The 17,941-nt window shown below is 52.5% G+C and overlaps 1 protein-coding gene across 1 annotated transcript in view; it reads right to left on the reverse strand.

Moving 5' to 3' along the window:
• Window positions 1–251: 251 nt before the first annotated feature.
• SLC7A5 (solute carrier family 7 member 5) overlaps window positions 252–17,941 on the reverse strand; it is a 30,731-nt gene continuing 13,041 nt past the window's right edge. Inside the window, exons 3-10 of the mRNA XM_030227497.2 lie at window positions 12,550–12,655; window positions 12,127–12,171; window positions 10,578–10,701; window positions 9,355–9,458; window positions 8,633–8,729; window positions 8,040–8,189; window positions 7,019–7,196; window positions 252–5,849 (exon numbers count right to left, since the gene is read on the reverse strand). Coding sequence (XP_030083357.1) covers window positions 5,794–5,849; window positions 7,019–7,196; window positions 8,040–8,189; window positions 8,633–8,729; window positions 9,355–9,458; window positions 10,578–10,701; window positions 12,127–12,171; window positions 12,550–12,655 — 860 coding nt within the window. The 3' untranslated portion in view covers window positions 252–5,793. The remainder of the gene's footprint in view (window positions 5,850–7,018; window positions 7,197–8,039; window positions 8,190–8,632; window positions 8,730–9,354; window positions 9,459–10,577; window positions 10,702–12,126; window positions 12,172–12,549; window positions 12,656–17,941) is intronic.

Genomic DNA, 17,941 nt, shown 5'->3' on the forward strand with positions numbered 1-17,941 from the left:
ACAGAACTGTGGACACACCCTGGGAATTGGGATATTCCTCCTCTCCCCCCCCTCGTGCCCAAAGCTCTCCCACTCCCCCATTCCCTTAGTTTTAACCTCAGGAAAATTATCTAGGATTTAAAAAGGAGGATGGAGATGGAGGCATGGATGCTCTCACTGCTCCTAAATCCAGCTGCAAGAGGAATATTGGGAAACCCAGGTGCTGATGGATGTGGGGTAATCATGGAAAAACAAAACTTTCTGAGGCAAAGACCAGCAACCAGAGTGTTGTAATTCAGCTTTCTTTGTTAAAAAAACAAAACAAAACAACCCAAAACATAGAACAACCCAAACATTGAACAGATTTGTTAAACCACAGACATAAAAGAATCAAGAAATACTACCAAAAAATATATATATTGCAAGAGACATCTTGTTGTCCAAGGCCATTGGATTCAGGAGCTGCTGGCTGCCCAGCCCTCAGTCAGTGGAATTGCTGTGCTGCCAGGAACACAAACGTTGGGAATACACAGCACTTACTGGAGAAGAATTAAGACTAAAAGATATTTACCCCCTTCAAATAAATATAATGTCATCTACAGATATATTTAAATTAGTAAAACAGGCTTTTTAAAGCAACCAAATGTAACAAAATCGTAAATCAGGTTCAGGTTTTCCTGTGTGTGTGTGTTAAGAGCTTTTTTTTTTTTTCTGTGTTTAAAAATAAACAACAACAAAAATACAAAGCAAAGTGTCTGAAAAGTGTCAGATTCTCCACCAGGAGTGAAGGTCACCCTCCCTTTGTTCTGAGGGTGGGAGCGAGGTCTGGGAACCACTCAGGATCTCCCTCTCCAAGGATTGTGGTGGGACACAGACCTGCCCCATCCTCTGAACAAACCAGGAGCTTTTCCCCTGCCTGCCACTGATCCCAGCACAGCCACACCCCGGGAGGAGGGAGCCCCTGGGCTGGGCTGAACACCAGCCCTGGGGAAGAACTCAGGTGGAGCTATAAAGTCTTTTTTAGGCAGTTTAGAAATTAATTCAGTGTTTAAAAAAATACTTTTTATTTTTACTCATTACCATTTCCACAGCTGGAGGAAGCAACGCCCCTTCTCAGGCAAGGAATAATCCTCTGGTCACGGGATCCTCTGGGATCACCCACCCCAAGCCACCTTTCCTACCACTGCATCATCAAATGGGAGCTCAGCAGCATCCCCCACACATTCCCAACCCAGTTCCAGTTCCAACTGGGAAGAACTCGAGCCCAGGCAAAGCCAGCACAATCCTGAGTGTGACTCCTCAAGGAGACACCCAGAATGAGGAGCCCCTGGAGCTTTCCTCAGCACTGAGGTCTCCAGGATGTCCTGGCAGGGATGAGAGAGCAGAATCTGCATCCCATGAGCAGATTCCCAGCCCTGCAGGATCTCCCTCCTTGGCAGCCAGGCGTGGCTGGCTCTGGCTGAGGCACAGGCTGGGATTCAGTCCCTGGGGTCCCAGCCAGAGCTCGGCACCAGCCTGGAGCCACCCTGCCCTGAGGCTGCCCTTTCCCAAGCTCCAGGAGCTGCTTTGTTCCAGCCCTTGCCCAATTTCATGTCATGAGGTTGCAGAGTGGATGAAGAGCTGGCATCCCACGGGAGCAGCCCAAGTTGTGTAAGGACAATGTTTGGCAGTTTCCTCAAGGATTTGTTTTGTAATTTGATTTTCCATTAAAGCCCAAGAGCTGAAGGCACAGGTACCTTCCCAGACTGAGTGGAAACATTCCCTGGGATTCCCTGCAGCCAGACCAGGACTGTGCCACTGGGAATATCCCTGGAGGGTTGGGAAGTCACAGCTCCAGGGAACAGCCCCACTGTCCCTGCCCAGACCCACCACGGAGCAGCCCCTGGAGGAGCCCAATTTATTCCCTTGCCTCAGCCACCCACTGGGAGAGGACTTGGACAACAACAAAGCCACTTCCCAGGAGTTCCAACCCAGCTGAAGGGACTTTAAAGTCTGTTCAACTGTGCCAGAGTCCCTTTGAACTCCGTGGCCACCGTTCCAAACAAAAGCCTGTTTACCAGAACACGGTGTCTGAGATGGAAACCACTGCAAATTCTGCAGGAAGTTAAAAAAAAAAAAATCATTAAAAGTCCATCACGATGACATAAATCCCCCTGGTTCTTGCAGGGCTGGTTCCCCTCCCAGCTGGAGGAAGGGCTCATTTAGAAAGAGGAACCCAATGGGTATGGAAGTGCCTGGCCAGCAGCTCTGGCTCTGTTTAGCAATCCCTGTGGGATGCAATTCCATGACCACCCCAAACAACATCTGCCAGCCTGGGAGCCTGAGCTCAGAACACTGGAGAGGAGCAGGAATTGGAAGCTGGGGTCAGCTCAGAGCACGGGATCACAGCACAGTGACCTGCAAGGTCTTTTCCAACCTGAATTCCATGCTCAGAACAGCCCAGCTGGACTTGCAGGGAGCTGCCCATGGAACAGATTCCTGTGGAACCTCCTGTAGGTCACTGTGCTTGCAGGGTCCTTGTGGGGAGGGTTCACCTCCCTCCCTGCCTGACTCCAAAGAGCTCAACAGAGAAACAACAGGGAAAATCCCACCCCCAGTGCTGGGAAGGATGGGAAACTGGGAACTCTGTCACTCCCCTGCCCTCCCTGACGCATCTCACTCCACATTTGAGAAAAACAAGCAGCAAGGTCGTTCTCAGGGGTGAATTCCCCCTTTTCCATACCCAAACCCATCAGAACAGCACAAGCTGGGGGCAGATGTTGCTGATCCAAGGGAAAAGCTGCCACACCAGACAGCAGAGGCTGTGACAGCCATTTCCATGATTGCAGAAACTACTTGTGGTCTTTTTCTTCTAAAATTAAATTCAGTTTTACCCCTTCCCTCATTGTCTCCCAAACCTCCAGGAAAAACCAACCCAAGCTCTTCCAGCTGTGCCACCAAGCTCTGGTAGAGGGCAGCTATGGTGGGTCAGTGACTCCAGGGTGAGAGAAATCAGCTTTTTGGCAGATCAGCTTTGAGATGTGAGCTGTGGCTGACCAAATTCAGCCTTGCTGTGGCTCTGTGCTGGTGCCTGGTTCAGTTTCTTCCTAAACCTCTATTGCCAAGGAGATGCTGATGAGATGCCCACAGAGGTGGGATCAGAGCCTCAGATTAGTACAAGAGAAAATCTTCAGCAGCAAGTGAGAAATCATGGAAATCCACAAAAAGCAAAGCAAGCCAGTTAAGGATTTAATTAAAATCTGTTGATTGCTTAAAAAATACTTTTTAGTGTGACAGCTCCTCTTTCACAGCAGTTTGAAAGGATCACAGGGAGGACACTGTGATGGTCACCATCTGATGGACAATGTGTCCAAGCCAACCTTTGGGAGGTCTGACCCCAATCCTGAGCTCTCTGTGGAGGGCCCTTGGTGCCAGCTGACTTTGGGTTGAGATTCCAATGCCTTTGCTTGGCATCCCAAGGAATTCTGCTGGTGGGTTTTGGTACTGAGAGCCCCCATGCTGAACCCAGGCCCTGCAAGAGCTGCCCTGAGACCTCCCAGCCAAAAGAACCTGCAGCTTGAGGGGTCCCCTCTCCATGGAGCAGGTCCAGCAGGAGCTGTGATTTCCCATCAGTGCTCAAAACCATCTCAGCCTTCAGCTGGAAGAAGCCAAAACTCGAGTTCAGGTTTTGTGATTCATGACCTCATTTATGCCAAAGCCTCTCCACTGGCATTGGATCTGAGATGCTCCAACTCATTGCACTGGCCAAAAACCTTGGGCTCTGCCCTCTGGATATTCCCAAAGCAGCTGCAAATCCTCATGGATTAACTCAGCTCCCAGAGAGCTGGATTGGGAATCTCCACACTGTCACTGAGAATGTCCTCACTGTCACTGAGCTGATTTGGGAATCTCCACCCCAGCTGCCATGGAATAAAGAGCTGATTGTCTCCCCTGCTCCTGCCTTGGAGCAGGACTCGGGGCTGCCAGAGTGGGAGTGTGGAGCTGCACCTGGACACGGCCACACAGCTGGGCAGGAGCTGCCCCTGCCCCAGCACACCTGCAGTGCTGCAGAACTTCCCAGCACAAAGTGAGTGAGTACCATGGTGTCCTTAATGCCCCTTCACCCCAAAGAACTCTGCTGCAAGGAGAACCCAGAGGGAAGAGACAGCTCCTGGAGCACCCCGGTTTCCCAACGGCCAAGATTTAAAAAAAAAGGGAATCGTTCACCAAGCCACCTGCACAAAGCACGAGCACAAAGATCTGCAACAGAGACAGCAAAGCAGCTCCAGTGGGGACAGATCAGAATTCCAGGTGATGTCAGAGCACAGAGGCACAATGAGCAAATGGTTCAGGAACTGCAGCTTTCCAAAGGGTGACACTTTGGACCAAAGAAAGCAACGTGTCCCTCAGGGGACAGTGCCGACTACTTGGGAACTACAGGAATTCTGGGGTGCTCAGGGATGGGATGGCACCACCCACAACAGCAAACCAGGACTTCACATGCAGATCATGGATTGTGCTCAGGGATTGCTCCTGGAACTGGAGGGTGGTGCTGGGATCTCATCAAGCCAGACCTGATGCACAAAGGAGGATCAGGCCCAGGCCCTGCTCCTTAGAGCAGAGCTCACTTTCACTACTCAGAGGTGGGCAGGCCCTGGCACAGGTGCCCAGAGCAGCTGTGGCTGCCCCTGGATCCCTGGCAGTGCCCAAGGCCAGGCTGGACAGGGCTTGGAGCAGCCTGGGACAGTGGAAGGTGTCCCTGCCATGGCAGGGGTGGCACTGGATGGGCTGTAAGGTCACTTCCCACCCAACCACCATTCCATGATCTCCAGCAGCCCGAGGTGGCTCCAGCCAGCCAGGACATGTGTCCTTCTCCACAGCCCAGAGCCAGTTGGTCCCATCTCCCTGGCACATTCCAGAGGAAACACAGCAGGACAAAGGGAACAGCTCCAGGCAGTGCAGAGAGACCCCAAGGAATGTGCCAGGGCAATCCCCACCCCTTATTTCTCTCTGCAGGGGATTTAGGGGTAAATATGGCTCCCTGAGCAGGGCCATGAGGAGAGAGAGCGCAGAGCTGCTCATCCCATGCTGGATGAAAGCCTGGCACAGAAAAGCATGGAATGAGCAAGCCAAGGACTTGGCCTTCTGCTGACTGCAGCTCCTGGGGTTCTCAGCAGGAACTCCCCTCTCAGTGCTCACTCCCAGGGATGGGCACTGTGGGGAAGAGCATCTTGGAGGACTGGCTCAGCAGCAGGGAGCTGCCTTGGATCTGAGAGTGGTGATCCAAATCCAAAGGGTGGCAGGGCCCCGAGTGAGGAGCACAGTGATGCTCAGATGAGGCCCCCCCACACCCAGTGTCCAACAGCACACGGGGCTGTGAGTTTGGGGGAGTGAGACAACATCAGCCAACCTCTGCTTCCCACCCCCACCTGGGCCAGGTAAGGCAGCTCAGGACCCCCCCAGGGCTCTGTGGCAGCCCCAGCCCCCCCCAGGCACTCTGAACACTCAAACCAGGCTCCAGCAGATCCCAGAGCCAAAGCAAAGGAGCCCCCCAGAGCCAGCACAGCCCTCACACACACACAGAGGGCACAGGCAGCACTCCCCTGGGAGTGCCCTTTGGAATTCCTCCTCCTGGCTCGTACCAAGGACTTCTGGCAGCTCTGCAGGGCTGGGAGGGGCTGGAGGGGCTGCAGGAGGTGAGCAGAGCCTCGGGGCAGTGGTGGCAGCAGGAGGCAGCTCCAGTGCCTGGGACTGGGGAGTGAGGGGTCGGATCCTTGTGTCATCTCAGAATAACCTTGTGCGTTTCCTCGAGCTCAGAGTCCCTGCTTGTCCTGCCTAGGATTCCTGAGGAACCACCTCCATCAGCTTCTGGCACAGCACGGTGGTGGAGACTGCAGAGAAAGCAAAGGAAAGGTCAGGGATCACCCCCAGCACAAACCTGGGGCCATGAGGGAAGGGCTGAGCCCTCTGCCTCCCCACCCTGAGTCCAAATACAGCTGAAGGCTTGAAATATTCCAAGAATTCCATTCCATTCATTCAATAAATCACTTTTAAAGTTCCTGTGTTTCTCACTGGACATTTGCAGAATTATCACTGTCTGTTCCCAGAATATTTTCAATATTCCCCTTACAATCCTTTGGTGGAGGAAAACAATGAATATGCTAATTTAACTACCCAGGCATTGCAAAAATGGCTTTTCCAGGAACTGAGCCTAATACCCAGGATAAAAAAGTGAGTGTGGGACAGAGGGACAGAGAGAGACGGGGGGAGAAAGAAGAATAACAAGTGCTGAGTGCTGCTGAAAGGTTTTCTCTTCCTCATGGAACACCCAGCTAAGGCTGGGCACTTCTCCTTGCCTGCTTTGCTAGGTCAGCCCCTTGCAGGAGAGCAGGGAAGCAGCTGCTGAGCTCAGTTACTTGGGCAGCAGGGATTGACTTTTTGGGCTCAGTTGTTGAGGTTCTGCGTGCCAAGCACAGCCTCTCCATCCCTCCAAACACACCCTGGCCTTGTGGCAGCTGGTGGAAAACCTTGGAGCAGATACCTTAAAAATAAACCTGAGAGAAAACATGCAGGGGAGATTCCCTTCCCTCTGCTCTGCTGCCACAAGGGGATGCCAAGGAAAGCTTTGCCTGCATCCCAAATGTCAGCACTGCCTAAGCCATGGGTTGGGACTAATTGTGGATTTTTAGCTGTCAAACTGAGGCCAGCTGTGCTCAATCCTTCCTACACCACTGGGACGGGATTCTTTGCTGAGCAAAGGCTTGGCCCTGACCTTTTCCAGGAGCAGGGAATTCTGCTCTGCTGCTAACAACCTCTTTGGCAGGATTAAACCCCCCCAAAACATGGTATTGGTCCCAGACTTTGCCATTACTGCAAATCAGGATGCATTCTGGATGCTTGGCACACATGGCAATCATCAGGATAAACTTGTTCCCACGAAAGAAGAATGGAGAAGAGCCAGGATTCTGGAAGCTCCTCCAGAGGGAGGAGAGCCTGCACTGCAGCACAGCACTGGGAAACGTTTTGGGAGCCAAAGCTGCTCCTCCCTGGAGATACTCACAGATGCCTTGGAGAACCCACTTGGGCTTGTTTTGCCACCAGACCCCGAAGAAGTAAATGGGGATCCCACTGAGGATGATGGCAAAGCCGATCCCGCACTCCTTGGGCGTCATCCAGAAGGAAACGGCGATGAGGAACAGGCAGGCCAGGATGAAGAAGATGGGCAGGCAGATGTTCACCTGAGCAGGGAGCAAGGGACAGCTTAGCAGATGTGCCAGGGGAGGCTTTCCAGGAGTTTATCCAGCCAGGGAGGGACAAAATTATTGTTTCCCCATGGCCAAGAGCCTTTCTCAGCACCTTTTTGGATCTCAGTTCCATAATTCCATATCCAAATTATCAGCACCAAACTGCAAAGCCAGCAGAGGCACAGCACAAGCTGGGGTTGTTTCCCAGGGGACTCCAAGCAGAGCACCCACAAGAGCAGCCCAGCTTTGAGAAGAAAACCCCAAAAGCTAAGGGAAGAGCCAGCAAAGATTCCCTTTGGGAAGGCACCAGTCCAGGCCCCTGGGTTTGTTTCCCTGTGGGTGCTGCTGCCTGGCACGGACCCGAGTGTGCTGTGGGATGAGGGAGAAGCAGCTTTTGGGGGAGAGGCACCAGGGGCTGACAGGATCTTGGCCTCCCCCCAGATGGGACACGGGGCTGCCAAGCTGGCCAAGGACACTGGGGACAGAGCTCAGCACGGGGCCAGCTGCTTTAGCAGAAAACTATTTCAGGGGAATTCCACAGGGGTACAGAGTGTTACACTGAGAGCCACAGCCTGGGATCTGTCCTGGCACTCATGGAGAGTAATCCCACCACAACACCCTGTCCCTGTCACCCACAGCTCCCCCACCGTGCTGTCCCCAAGGCAGCTCTTTGTGCTCCTGCAGGGATTCAGCAGCAGGGACATCTCCTTTAGCTACAACACAACATTGCCCTGCACTCCCAGCCCCTCTTCCATGCAGGACCAGCAGCTGAACCTCCCCTGGTGCTGGGAAGGGAGCTGGGGAGGGGTCCCCTGGCAGTGCCCACCCCGTTCTCACCTTGATGGGCCTCTCCAGCTCTGGCTTCTTGTAGCGCAGCCACATCATGCCGATGATGGCCAGGGCCACACACAGCCAGTTGAAGAAGCTGAAGAAGTTGATGACTGAGAAGATGTTGTTGGAGAAGGCATAGAGCAGGGTCATGACACACTGAATCCAGGAAAAGGCCATTAGGAAAGGGAGCAGGCAAAACCACTATGTTACAACACTAAACAGGGGTATGTAGGGGAGATACCTGCCAGGAAAGGGATCCCATTGACTAATTTTTACTTATTTAAGCTATTTTCAATTGGTGCCTGGAACCATTTCATAGGATCATGGAATGGTTTGGGTTGGAAGGACCTCAAAGCTTAAAGGCTCTAGTTCCAACCTCCTGCCGTGGGCAGGGACACCTTCCCCTACCCCAGGTTCCTCCAGGCCTTGTCCAGCCTGGCCTTGGATACTTCCAGGGATGGAAGAGTTCAAGACAGAAGTGGACAATGAGGACATGATGGGAAGGGTCCATCTCTGGTGGGCACATGCAGGAATGGCTGTGGCTCCATCCCAGTGGGATCCCAGCCCTGCCCCACCCCCCAGCCGGCCCCAGGGCTCACCGTGAACACGAGGGACGGGACGGGCGTGAGCAGCCGGGGGTGGATCATGGACAGGATGGAAGGCAGGTGCCCCTCCCGGGATCCCACGAAGAACAGCCTGGCAGGGGACACAGAGAGGGGACACAGTCCAGTCACAGCCCTGCAGGGCTCTGTGCTCAGCACAGAACTAGTGGGGCCAGCCCAAACTCAGCCCTGGAGGCCCCGAGGCAGGAGTGGAACACCAGGACTGAACAGCAGTCCCTGCTCCCCAGGGAGGCTGGACATGGCCAAGGAATGAAGGATGGATTTCTATCTTGCTCTCCAGGGACAGCAATTAAGTGACTCCTCAGGCAACCCAGGGATGTGTCAGAGCCGGAACCATCTCAGTCCTGCCCCTGCCCAGCCTTTCACCCCTTCCCCAGGGATTCTCATCCCTGAAGTTTCCCAACTTTCTGCTTCTCATGAAAGCCACTTTCTCAGCAGCCCCACGCCCTGAGCCTGCGTCTGGTTCTGGTTTACTGACCTCGCCAGGACTTTGCCTGAGGAACAGAAGATTGACACTACTGAAAGGTTGCCTTTAATCTGGTTAAAGTCTGACTTTGTCTTCCTGCATTCCCCACGTGGCCTCCAGGCCCTCCAGACTTTGTGTCTGCCCACAGCCACTCTCTGGAGGAGAACTCCAAAGGGTGAGGAACTGAGCACAGCTTGTAAACAAAACCCACAGGATTGAGCAAGGAACCTACCGGGAAGAAGTGAAAAGAGATCCATTGACAGACCCAAAGCACGAGAGCCCAACAAAGACAGGGATGATCCAGGACATGACACCGAGGTGGTAGTTCCCAAAATCCTAAATGGGGGACAACAAGAGACATTTCACACTCACAATGTCCCCAAAAACTCAGAGCTGCCTACAAAGAGTATTTGGAGAAATCCCAACAAATGCCACAGCTCAGTGCTGAAGCTGTGACGGGGTTTCCCAGATTCCCACGTGCTGCTCCCCTTTCCTGAAAAAGCAGCTTGTGGAATTGCTGAAACACAGCAGCAGCCAGCCCTTCCCTCGGGGCCAGGACACGACATTTACCCACCAGCTATCGGAAAGTTCAAGACCAAACGGAAACTGTGAGGAAACTCAGACAGCAGCTCCTGCCAAGTGCTGAGGCAGGAGCTGAGACCCAGCCCTGGGGACACGCAGGGACCTGGCCCTGCAGCTTTCTGTCACAGGCCAAGCCTGTGCTGCTCCACTGCGGGTTTGCACCAACAACAGGGGATTGATTTCCAGCCTCTGCTGTTCCAGGCCAGGCTGCACAAGGCGTGGAGAACCTGGGATAGTGGAAGGTGTCCCTGCCCATGGCAGGGGGTGGAATGGGATGAGCTTCAGGTCCCTTCCCACCCAAATCATTCCAGGATCCCCTGCAGCACAGGCTGTGGCTGGAGCAGAGCCTCTATCCCAACCCAAAGGATGGAGCAGTGTCACCTGAGGGGCTCAGCTCATCCTGGCCTGGGAGACTCCCCCTGAAGCCCTGAACAATCCTGGTCAGGCTCAGTCTGCAAGGTCTGCTCTCCTCTGAAGCCATCAAAGTTCCAGACCACACTGGCATTTTAACTAATAGAAGTATTATTTTTCTCTCTTAATTAAAACAAGGAAAACACGGAGAGAGAACAATCCAGTTCAGTGTTGACTGAGTGACCTTTCCCCATAAATATCAAGCTCTGGTAACTGATGGGCAGTCACAAGGCCAGCAGCAACCTTCCCTAGCTCAGAAGGAAGAGCAGCACTGAGTGCCACCCTCACTGCTGCCCAGGAAAATCCCCTGGGGATCAGGCTGTTCTTCCCTGCTCTTCATCTCCTGCTCAACATCAGGGTTTCTGCAAGCAGCCCTGAGCAGCCTGGAACAAAGCAGGAGATGCGTGCAGGCTGATTTCACCTGCCCTGGGATGAGTCAGGCTGGAGCAGAGGGGTTCTTACCACGGCCACGGCCTCGGACGTCAGCATCTGCTCGGTGCTCAGCGTGGTGAAGTAAGCCAAGTTGGTCAGCACATAGACCAGCGTGACCACAGGCAGGGAGATGATGATAGCCAGGGGCAGGTTTCTAGGAAAAAAAACATCCCTTGTCCTGGAGCAGCTCTGAGGAGGGAGCTGCTGATCTCAGGGATTGCCAGCCTCCCGAGCTCGCTTCGAGCCACTCTGTTCTCTGGCTTTTCTGCTGTGCAGCGTCCCAGGCACACACTGCTCCCAGGGACAGGGGACATCCACCTGGGAACAAGGCTGCCCAAGGAGTGGGGGACTCCCCATCCCTCAAAAACAGGTGGATGTGGCACTTGAGGCCATGGTTGGTGGTGAACATGGTGCTGGTTCACAGCCTTAAATAAAGGACTCAAGGACTGATGGGCTCCTGAACAGCCTGGAGGATGCAGGTAGAGAGGGAAGGATGATGGCAGAAGGGATTTTTTTGCATGGAGAGGCTCTGGCTGCCTGGGCAAGCAGGAATCCAAGATCACTTTTAATTAAAAATACCCAGTGGCACCAGCACAGGGATTCTCTCTGGGCAAAGGAGCTCCCGTGTGCTGGGGGGATTCCTGGGGGAGATGGGAATCTCAGGGATGCACTGGGCAGTTTTAGGCTCTACCTAAACTCGGCTGTCTGGACTGAGGGAACTCAAAGAAAAGGAGATCAGGCACAGCCTAAGTGGGTCTGTGAACAGCCTGTGTTGGTACAAATTTGCCTTTCCCAACAGTTTAATTTCATTTGTGAAGGGAAAGTGCAAAAGGAAACCCTGCTTGGTGCCACTCTAATTGCTCCAGCAGAGCTCCAGGCTGCAGGAGCAGAGTCAAATACCAGGACTGCATCCAGCAGACATGAAAATAATTGCAAAATGCAGCCCCCCTTTTGCTGTTTCTCTGGGAGGGGGTGGATCCAGCCTGTGCTTCCCAGCAGGACCAAAGCACCCTCAGGGTCAGCCAGGATGGGCTCTTGCACAAGTGCCCCCGAGCTCCAGCTCCCAGCAGCTCCCAGGCACCTTCCCAGGAGCAGAAGGGATTTCTCAGCACTGTCCTGCTCTGCTGAGGGCCCCAAATGACCCTGAGAGGCACGGGCAGAGCAGGAAGCAGCTCTTGCTCAACAGGATGGGAAGAGCACGGGACAAACACATGGACAGCAGCACAAACACATGGACAGCAGCACAAATGCTCAGTGGGAGTTGAACCAAGGCAGCAATAAAGCCCTGAGTGCTCTTTCCTGGCCCATAACTCACAGAGGTGTCAGGCCAAGGAAGCAGAGATTTCTCCCAGTGCTGATAACACGGCACGGGAGAGGAGGGAAAACAACAGCCCTGCTCCTGCAGGGATTATTGTTCCCTTTCCCTGATTCCAGGGAGGTGGAAGGTCATTAACTCATCTTGTTTTCTCTTTTTCCAGATGAAGACCTTGCCTTCCTCCTCTGTTAAACGTACGAGGAAGGGGCTTCCCCAGAACAGCAGCTTTTCCCCCAGGGAAGTCATGTCAGGACTCACACCTACCTGTAGGGATTTATCATCTCTTCTGTCACAAAGTTCAAGTAATTCCTGTAATTTCAAAAGGACAGGGGTTAATTCTGGTTAAATAAACCCCTCCAGTCTAACACATCTGCACAGGGATTCCAAGAGGGGCACAGGCACTGGATCTTGTTGGAAAATTAGGATGGCTGCTGTCCCAGGCCAGGCTGGACAGGGCTTGGAGCAACCTGGGGTGGTGGGAGGTGTCCCTGCCCACTGGATGGTCTTGAAGGTCCCTCCCAACCCAAATCACTGCATGATGAGGATGGCTACAAGTGGCCTCTTTTCACAGCAAACTGAGAGCAGGTGCTCAGAGGACTGACAAAGGGGCCCTGCAGGAGCCTCAGTTTGGAGTAATTGGAGTTGGAATTGAGCTCAGTGTGGAAGGGACAGAGGGCTGTGCCTTACCATCCTCCATAGGCAAAGAGGCCGCTGTACAGAGCCAGCACGATGTTCCCAACGCCCACCTTGGTGCCCTCGAAGGATTTCTGAGGGGTCAGGTTTTCCACATCACCTGCAGGACACAAACCCCTGCTCAGTACCATGGACTCTGAACCTCAAAGGCCTCCAGAGAAACCTGGAGGCAAGAGCTGCTCTTAGGATGAAATTCTTTACACTATCACCCTGCTGCTTTGTGGGTTCTGCTGAGCACAGGCACGTTTTCCCTCCAGTTTTCCAGGGATCACTCCAGCTGGGCTCATCCCCACACGTGACCCCAAAAACTCATCTCAAGCAAAGACTGACTCCTCCAAACTTTCTCACACTGCGACGTGCTGTCACCAAGGTGATGTCCCAGGGACATCCTGGGGACCTTCCTGCTGGAAGATGCTTTGCAAACAGAGATTGTCACATTGTCCTCTCAACTCCAGGCTGCTGGCCTTCGATAAAGCCCGAGGATTTCCTGCACTTCCACCAGCCACCCAAACCCCCAGAAACCCAGGATTTCCTCCAGTCCCACCAGCCACCTGATAAAGCAGAGGCCTGTGGCAATCCCTTTGATTCAGGGAAGTCAGGTTCTGGGGGTTGGGATATCAGAAGTCACCTTCTTTAGGGCCTGATGATCAAAAGTTCCTGTTGTGGATCTGCTTTTGAAAGAAAACGCCAGAAATAGAAGATTTGATTGTGCCTCTGGTCCCAGCTCTCCCCGAGCAGCCCCAGGTTTATTTATTTTGCTTTCAAATGCTCTGCAGTTGTTTTGTTCCCTGTCTTTGATGGAGGGGCCGGCTGTGGGACAGGGATGGCAGAGCCACTCTCCCAGACTGAGTGCAGGGAACTGGTGGGATCCAGAGGGGCACCTCTGCACCCAGGGGGAGCCCATGTGATTCCTCTTAGGGCACAGAGCTCTCCTAATCGCCCCAGCAACTGCATCACAAGGCAGTCAGCAGGGTTAACAGCAGCTTAACCCTTCATCCCTCGGCACAGGGCACCCAGGAGGTGCTGCTGGAAAAGCTCAGGGATGCTCCAGCAAAGCTCAGGTGTGCAAGGCTCCTCCTGCCCAGATCCCAATCCCAACTGTTCCCTGCTGGAGTCACTTCTTTCCCAGCAGCTCCTTGCACCAGAAAGGTCTTCCCTGAATCTCCCTTGGGATGTGCTGGATGTATTTGATCCTCCTCAGCAAAATGCACCAATCCTTTTTAAAAAGAAATCTCAGTGCAAGAGGAGAGCCAGGAAATGCAGAGACTGATAAAAGGCTGAGTTTAACCTCAATTCCTGCCTTGCAGGTTTTGCACAGAATCCCAATTTAGCCCAGGTGAATCAAAGGGCTGAGCAGGAGGGTTGGAATGTGATCCTCTGCATCCCTCGGGCTCAGCTTTCCCCACCTCATTTTCTGCCCTTCCTGAATAATTACCAGTCTGGTTCTTTCCAGGCCTTTTGTTATGGGAATAAGAGACACATTTTGTTCACAGTGCCTGCAATTAGCTACTGCAACAGCACATGGATGGACTGGGAGAGCAGGAGGCTCTCCAGCATTTCAAACACCCCTCAGGATATCTCTTCTCAAAGGTTTCAGGCTCTCCATGTTCCCACCATGATCATGGACCATCACCTTCACCACGGAGGAGGATGCTCCCACCTGGGAGCAGCACCAGCACCGCTCCAGTTCTTGTCCACAGCTCTTCCAAATCCTCCTTGTCTGTCACAGGCCAAATGTTCCTTCTCCTGAGGCAGCCAACACTTCACTGTCCTTCCCACCTCACCTCTGGAGAGCTGGAGCTCCCCCAAACCTCCCAGTGAGTTGTTAAATTTCCCATTTCTGTGCCCCAGAGTCAAATGGATTTAGCAACATGTCAGGACACAATTAAATAACCACAGGAGTGCCCGTTCCACAGCATACAAGAATTCTTCCTTTTATCTAATCTAAACCTGCCAGTTCAAAACCATTTGCCCCTCATGCCCTCAACAAGCCCTGCTAAAAAATCCTGGAATTATTTAGGTTTGATCCTAAATTGGACCTTTGATCCAACCCCACCTTGTGAAGCCGGGGTGTGCTGGGGGAGCGGCCGTGCTGCACCATCTCCCAGGCACTCCATCCTTCAAGCCTCAACAATTCCAGCCCCAGGCTTTTGGATCTGGCTGAAATTAAAGTTACAAATGTGCAGGTGAGGCTGCCAAGCACGGCCTTGGGGCATCCCCGGCTCATCCCGGGCTCCAGGCACTGCCCTGCCCATGCCTGGCACCCCGGAGAGCCCGAGCCTGGTTTGAACCGGCTGTTCCGCCGCACTCTGCTCTACAATTAACCAAATTAAGGTAACGAGCTGTGACACAAAGCCCATTTGCGGCTCCTCCAGCTGCCAAGAGTGCGGTAATTGTGCCGGGTCAGCCGGGGCCCTGCCGCGGGAGGCCTGAGGGAGGGCCCGCCGGGCGCTGCGTGTCTGTGCCGGGCCCGGCCTTCACAAATGTTCATTTGCTCCCCGGTCATGTCTAGTCTGGTTTTAATAGCACAGCGATCTTCTCCTGCACAAAGCATTGCAGCATAATTAAAAATGTTCAACTTGCCCCAACAGCGAGGAGAGGGAACCCGGCCATGGGGAGAGGGGCCCTCAGCACGGGGTGTCTGTGCCCAGAGCCCCAAAGGAGGAGGAAAACCAGGGACAATTCAGGGAACTGAGGCAGGAAAAGAAGCGTTTGACACCTGATTAATGTGATTAATCTGATTAATGTTCAGCAGGAGGCTGCTGTGATTTACAGGGCAGGGTGTGGCAGCCGTCCCTGCAGCCAGGGGAGGATGAGGAAGGAGCCTCCCTGCGAAGCTCCGTGCTGGAGAAGCTCGGCAGGCGCTGGCACTGGGGATGCCAGGGGACAGCAGCAGCAGGGAATGTCCCTGCCATCCTCCTGTGCCCTCAGGATGTCCCCTATCCATTCGGAGGATCCCTGGTGGGAGCCAGGCTGGGCTGGGGGGGGACATTCCCCTGCTCTGGGCTCCAGACTCCTGTCACAGCTCCAGCCTTGTGCCAGGAGCACTGGCTGACCATGGAATCCTGGACTCCTTTGGGTTAAAGGGACCTCAAAGTTCCTCCCATCCCATGGGCAGGGACACTTTCCACTGTCCCAGGTGTTCCAGCCCTGTCCAGCCTGGCCCTGGGCACTGCCAGGGATGCAGGGGCAGCCACAGCTTCCCTGGACAGCCCTGCCCAGGCTCTGCCCCAGGGCACAGTCCCAGCCAGCTCTGCCACCCCCTCCCCAGTCCTGCTTGTAAAAAACTCTTTAAAGGTAATACTGTGGCTGAAAATCCTGAACTCTGCCGGGAGGGTTCTGAAAGTACCAGAAGGAAGATTCAGACCTTCAGTGAGCAGAGCTTGGCTCTTAAAATGCCATTTTTAGTACTCCAGGTGCAAGGAAACATCTGACACTGCAGGGCTGAGACATCTGGGTGCTGCTTTCACTTATCAAATCCCTTCTACCACAAAACACCCCTTTGGCCTCTGTATTTCTCCCTGGGGGTTATTTTGGTAGCTCCTAGTCCACATTTTTTTCCCTGCCTCTTTTTTTTTTTTTTTTTTTGGGTGGGGGGGGGGGGGGGGAAGAATCCCATGATTTAGAGAGAGAGGGAAGGAAAACTGAGTGTCTCTTCCTTTCCTCCCAGGCTTGGAGCACCCTGGGACAGGGGAAGGTGTCCCTGCCCATGGCACGGGTGGGACTGGAGGAGGAGCTCTGAGGTACCTTCCTACCCAAATTATTTCATCATTCTACAAAAAAACAAAAACCAAAACAACAAACAAACAACCCATTCAAACCCCCCCACCCCAAAAAAAAAAAAAAAACCAGCCAAAACCAAAACAAAACCCCCAAACAAACAAACAAAATAACAAGGTAAAAAAAAAAAAAAAAAAAAAAAAAAAGGCAAAACCGAATAAAAGCTCAAAGTAAACCCAAATCTCCTGCCCAGCCTAAGCTCTGCTCTGGAGTTAAACCTGCCTGCTCTGTCCTTAACTGACCCTGAGCTGCTCTGGCAGATGCAGCTCTGCATCCCTGACAGCCCAAGGAAGGGAGGCAGGGAGAAAAATGCTGCTGCCACCAAACAGCTCCTGGAGGCACCACAGACCAGAATTTCACAGCCAGGATAAAGAAAAGGGACAATAAATAAAGGGACAATAAATCCAATAAAAGCAATTCAATAAAATCAGTGTTAAATTCTATTTCTCCAAGTCCCAAAGGCCCAATTCCAGGTTTTTAAGCAGAGCTGCTGGTGAGAGATCCCAGCAAGGGCTGGAGCTGCATCCCTGCTCCAGCTGCCTGAGGGCACAGAAACATTCCAGAAACCCTGAGGCATCATCCACAGGAATAAATAGATGTCAAACATGTCTATGATATGTTCATTTCTAGTTTTTTAATATCAGAACCTTTCCTGAACTTCCTCACCTGTAAAAAGCACAAGGGTGTCCTTAAAAAATCCCAAATTTTTTGACCATTTCACACCTCAGTCAGTTTGAAGGTGTGGGTATGGAGAGGACAGAACCACAGACCTCTGTGTCACATCCAGGACAAAAATATCCTCAGACCTGCTGTCCAAACCTTCCCCATGATCCAGTCCCAGGTATCCCACTCACTCCCCAGCAGAGGAACATTGCCAAAAATTACCCAGTTGGACAGAAAGCAAATTGAGAGAGCTGGTGAAATATGAGAACCAAAATAAATCTTGGAGTGAAAAAACTCTGATCCTCTCTATGTTTAAAGCTATTTCTATTATTCAAGTTATTTCTATAAGTAACTTATAAGTAAGTTATTTATTATTTATTTAAGTTTAATTTATTTACTTATTTCTATTATTTCCAGACTGTAATCTGGGGGCCATACAGAAGATTTTACAAACCAATACCCAAATCCAGCACTTTTCAAGCCACAAAAAGGCTTTTAAAAGTTTCACTCTTGGATTAATAAAATAATTTCATCCCAAGCAGTTCAGTTCCATTGAGTCAACCTCCAAGCACTTGAAAAGCTGGGGATGAACCAACTTCCAGCCTCCTCCTTTGGAAAGGGCAGGGAAGGAGTGATGGGAAAGAGCTGCTGACAGGGAAATGTTCTTTTTGTGGGGCAAAATTGCCACAGAGTCCTTTGTCCTTGAGGGATCCCTGCTCTTCTGCAAACCAGGAAAAGAGCCAAGGAGAGGATAAAAAGAGAAAAAGCCACAGGTTGAAGGTGGGAGGTTAATGCAGAGAGATTTTCTGTGAAATCACTGAAATTTCCACATTTGAGCAAAAAATGTGGTGCTGCTCCTCTGGTCTGTTGATGGATGCTGGGAACACAAACCAGCAGTGGGACAGGAACCAGTAAAACCAGTTCATTGTCCAGAATATCCCAG

This window comes from Serinus canaria, chromosome 11, assembly GCF_022539315.1.
Source record: "Serinus canaria isolate serCan28SL12 chromosome 11, serCan2020, whole genome shotgun sequence".
Taxonomy (NCBI): Eukaryota; Metazoa; Chordata; class Aves; order Passeriformes; family Fringillidae; genus Serinus; species Serinus canaria.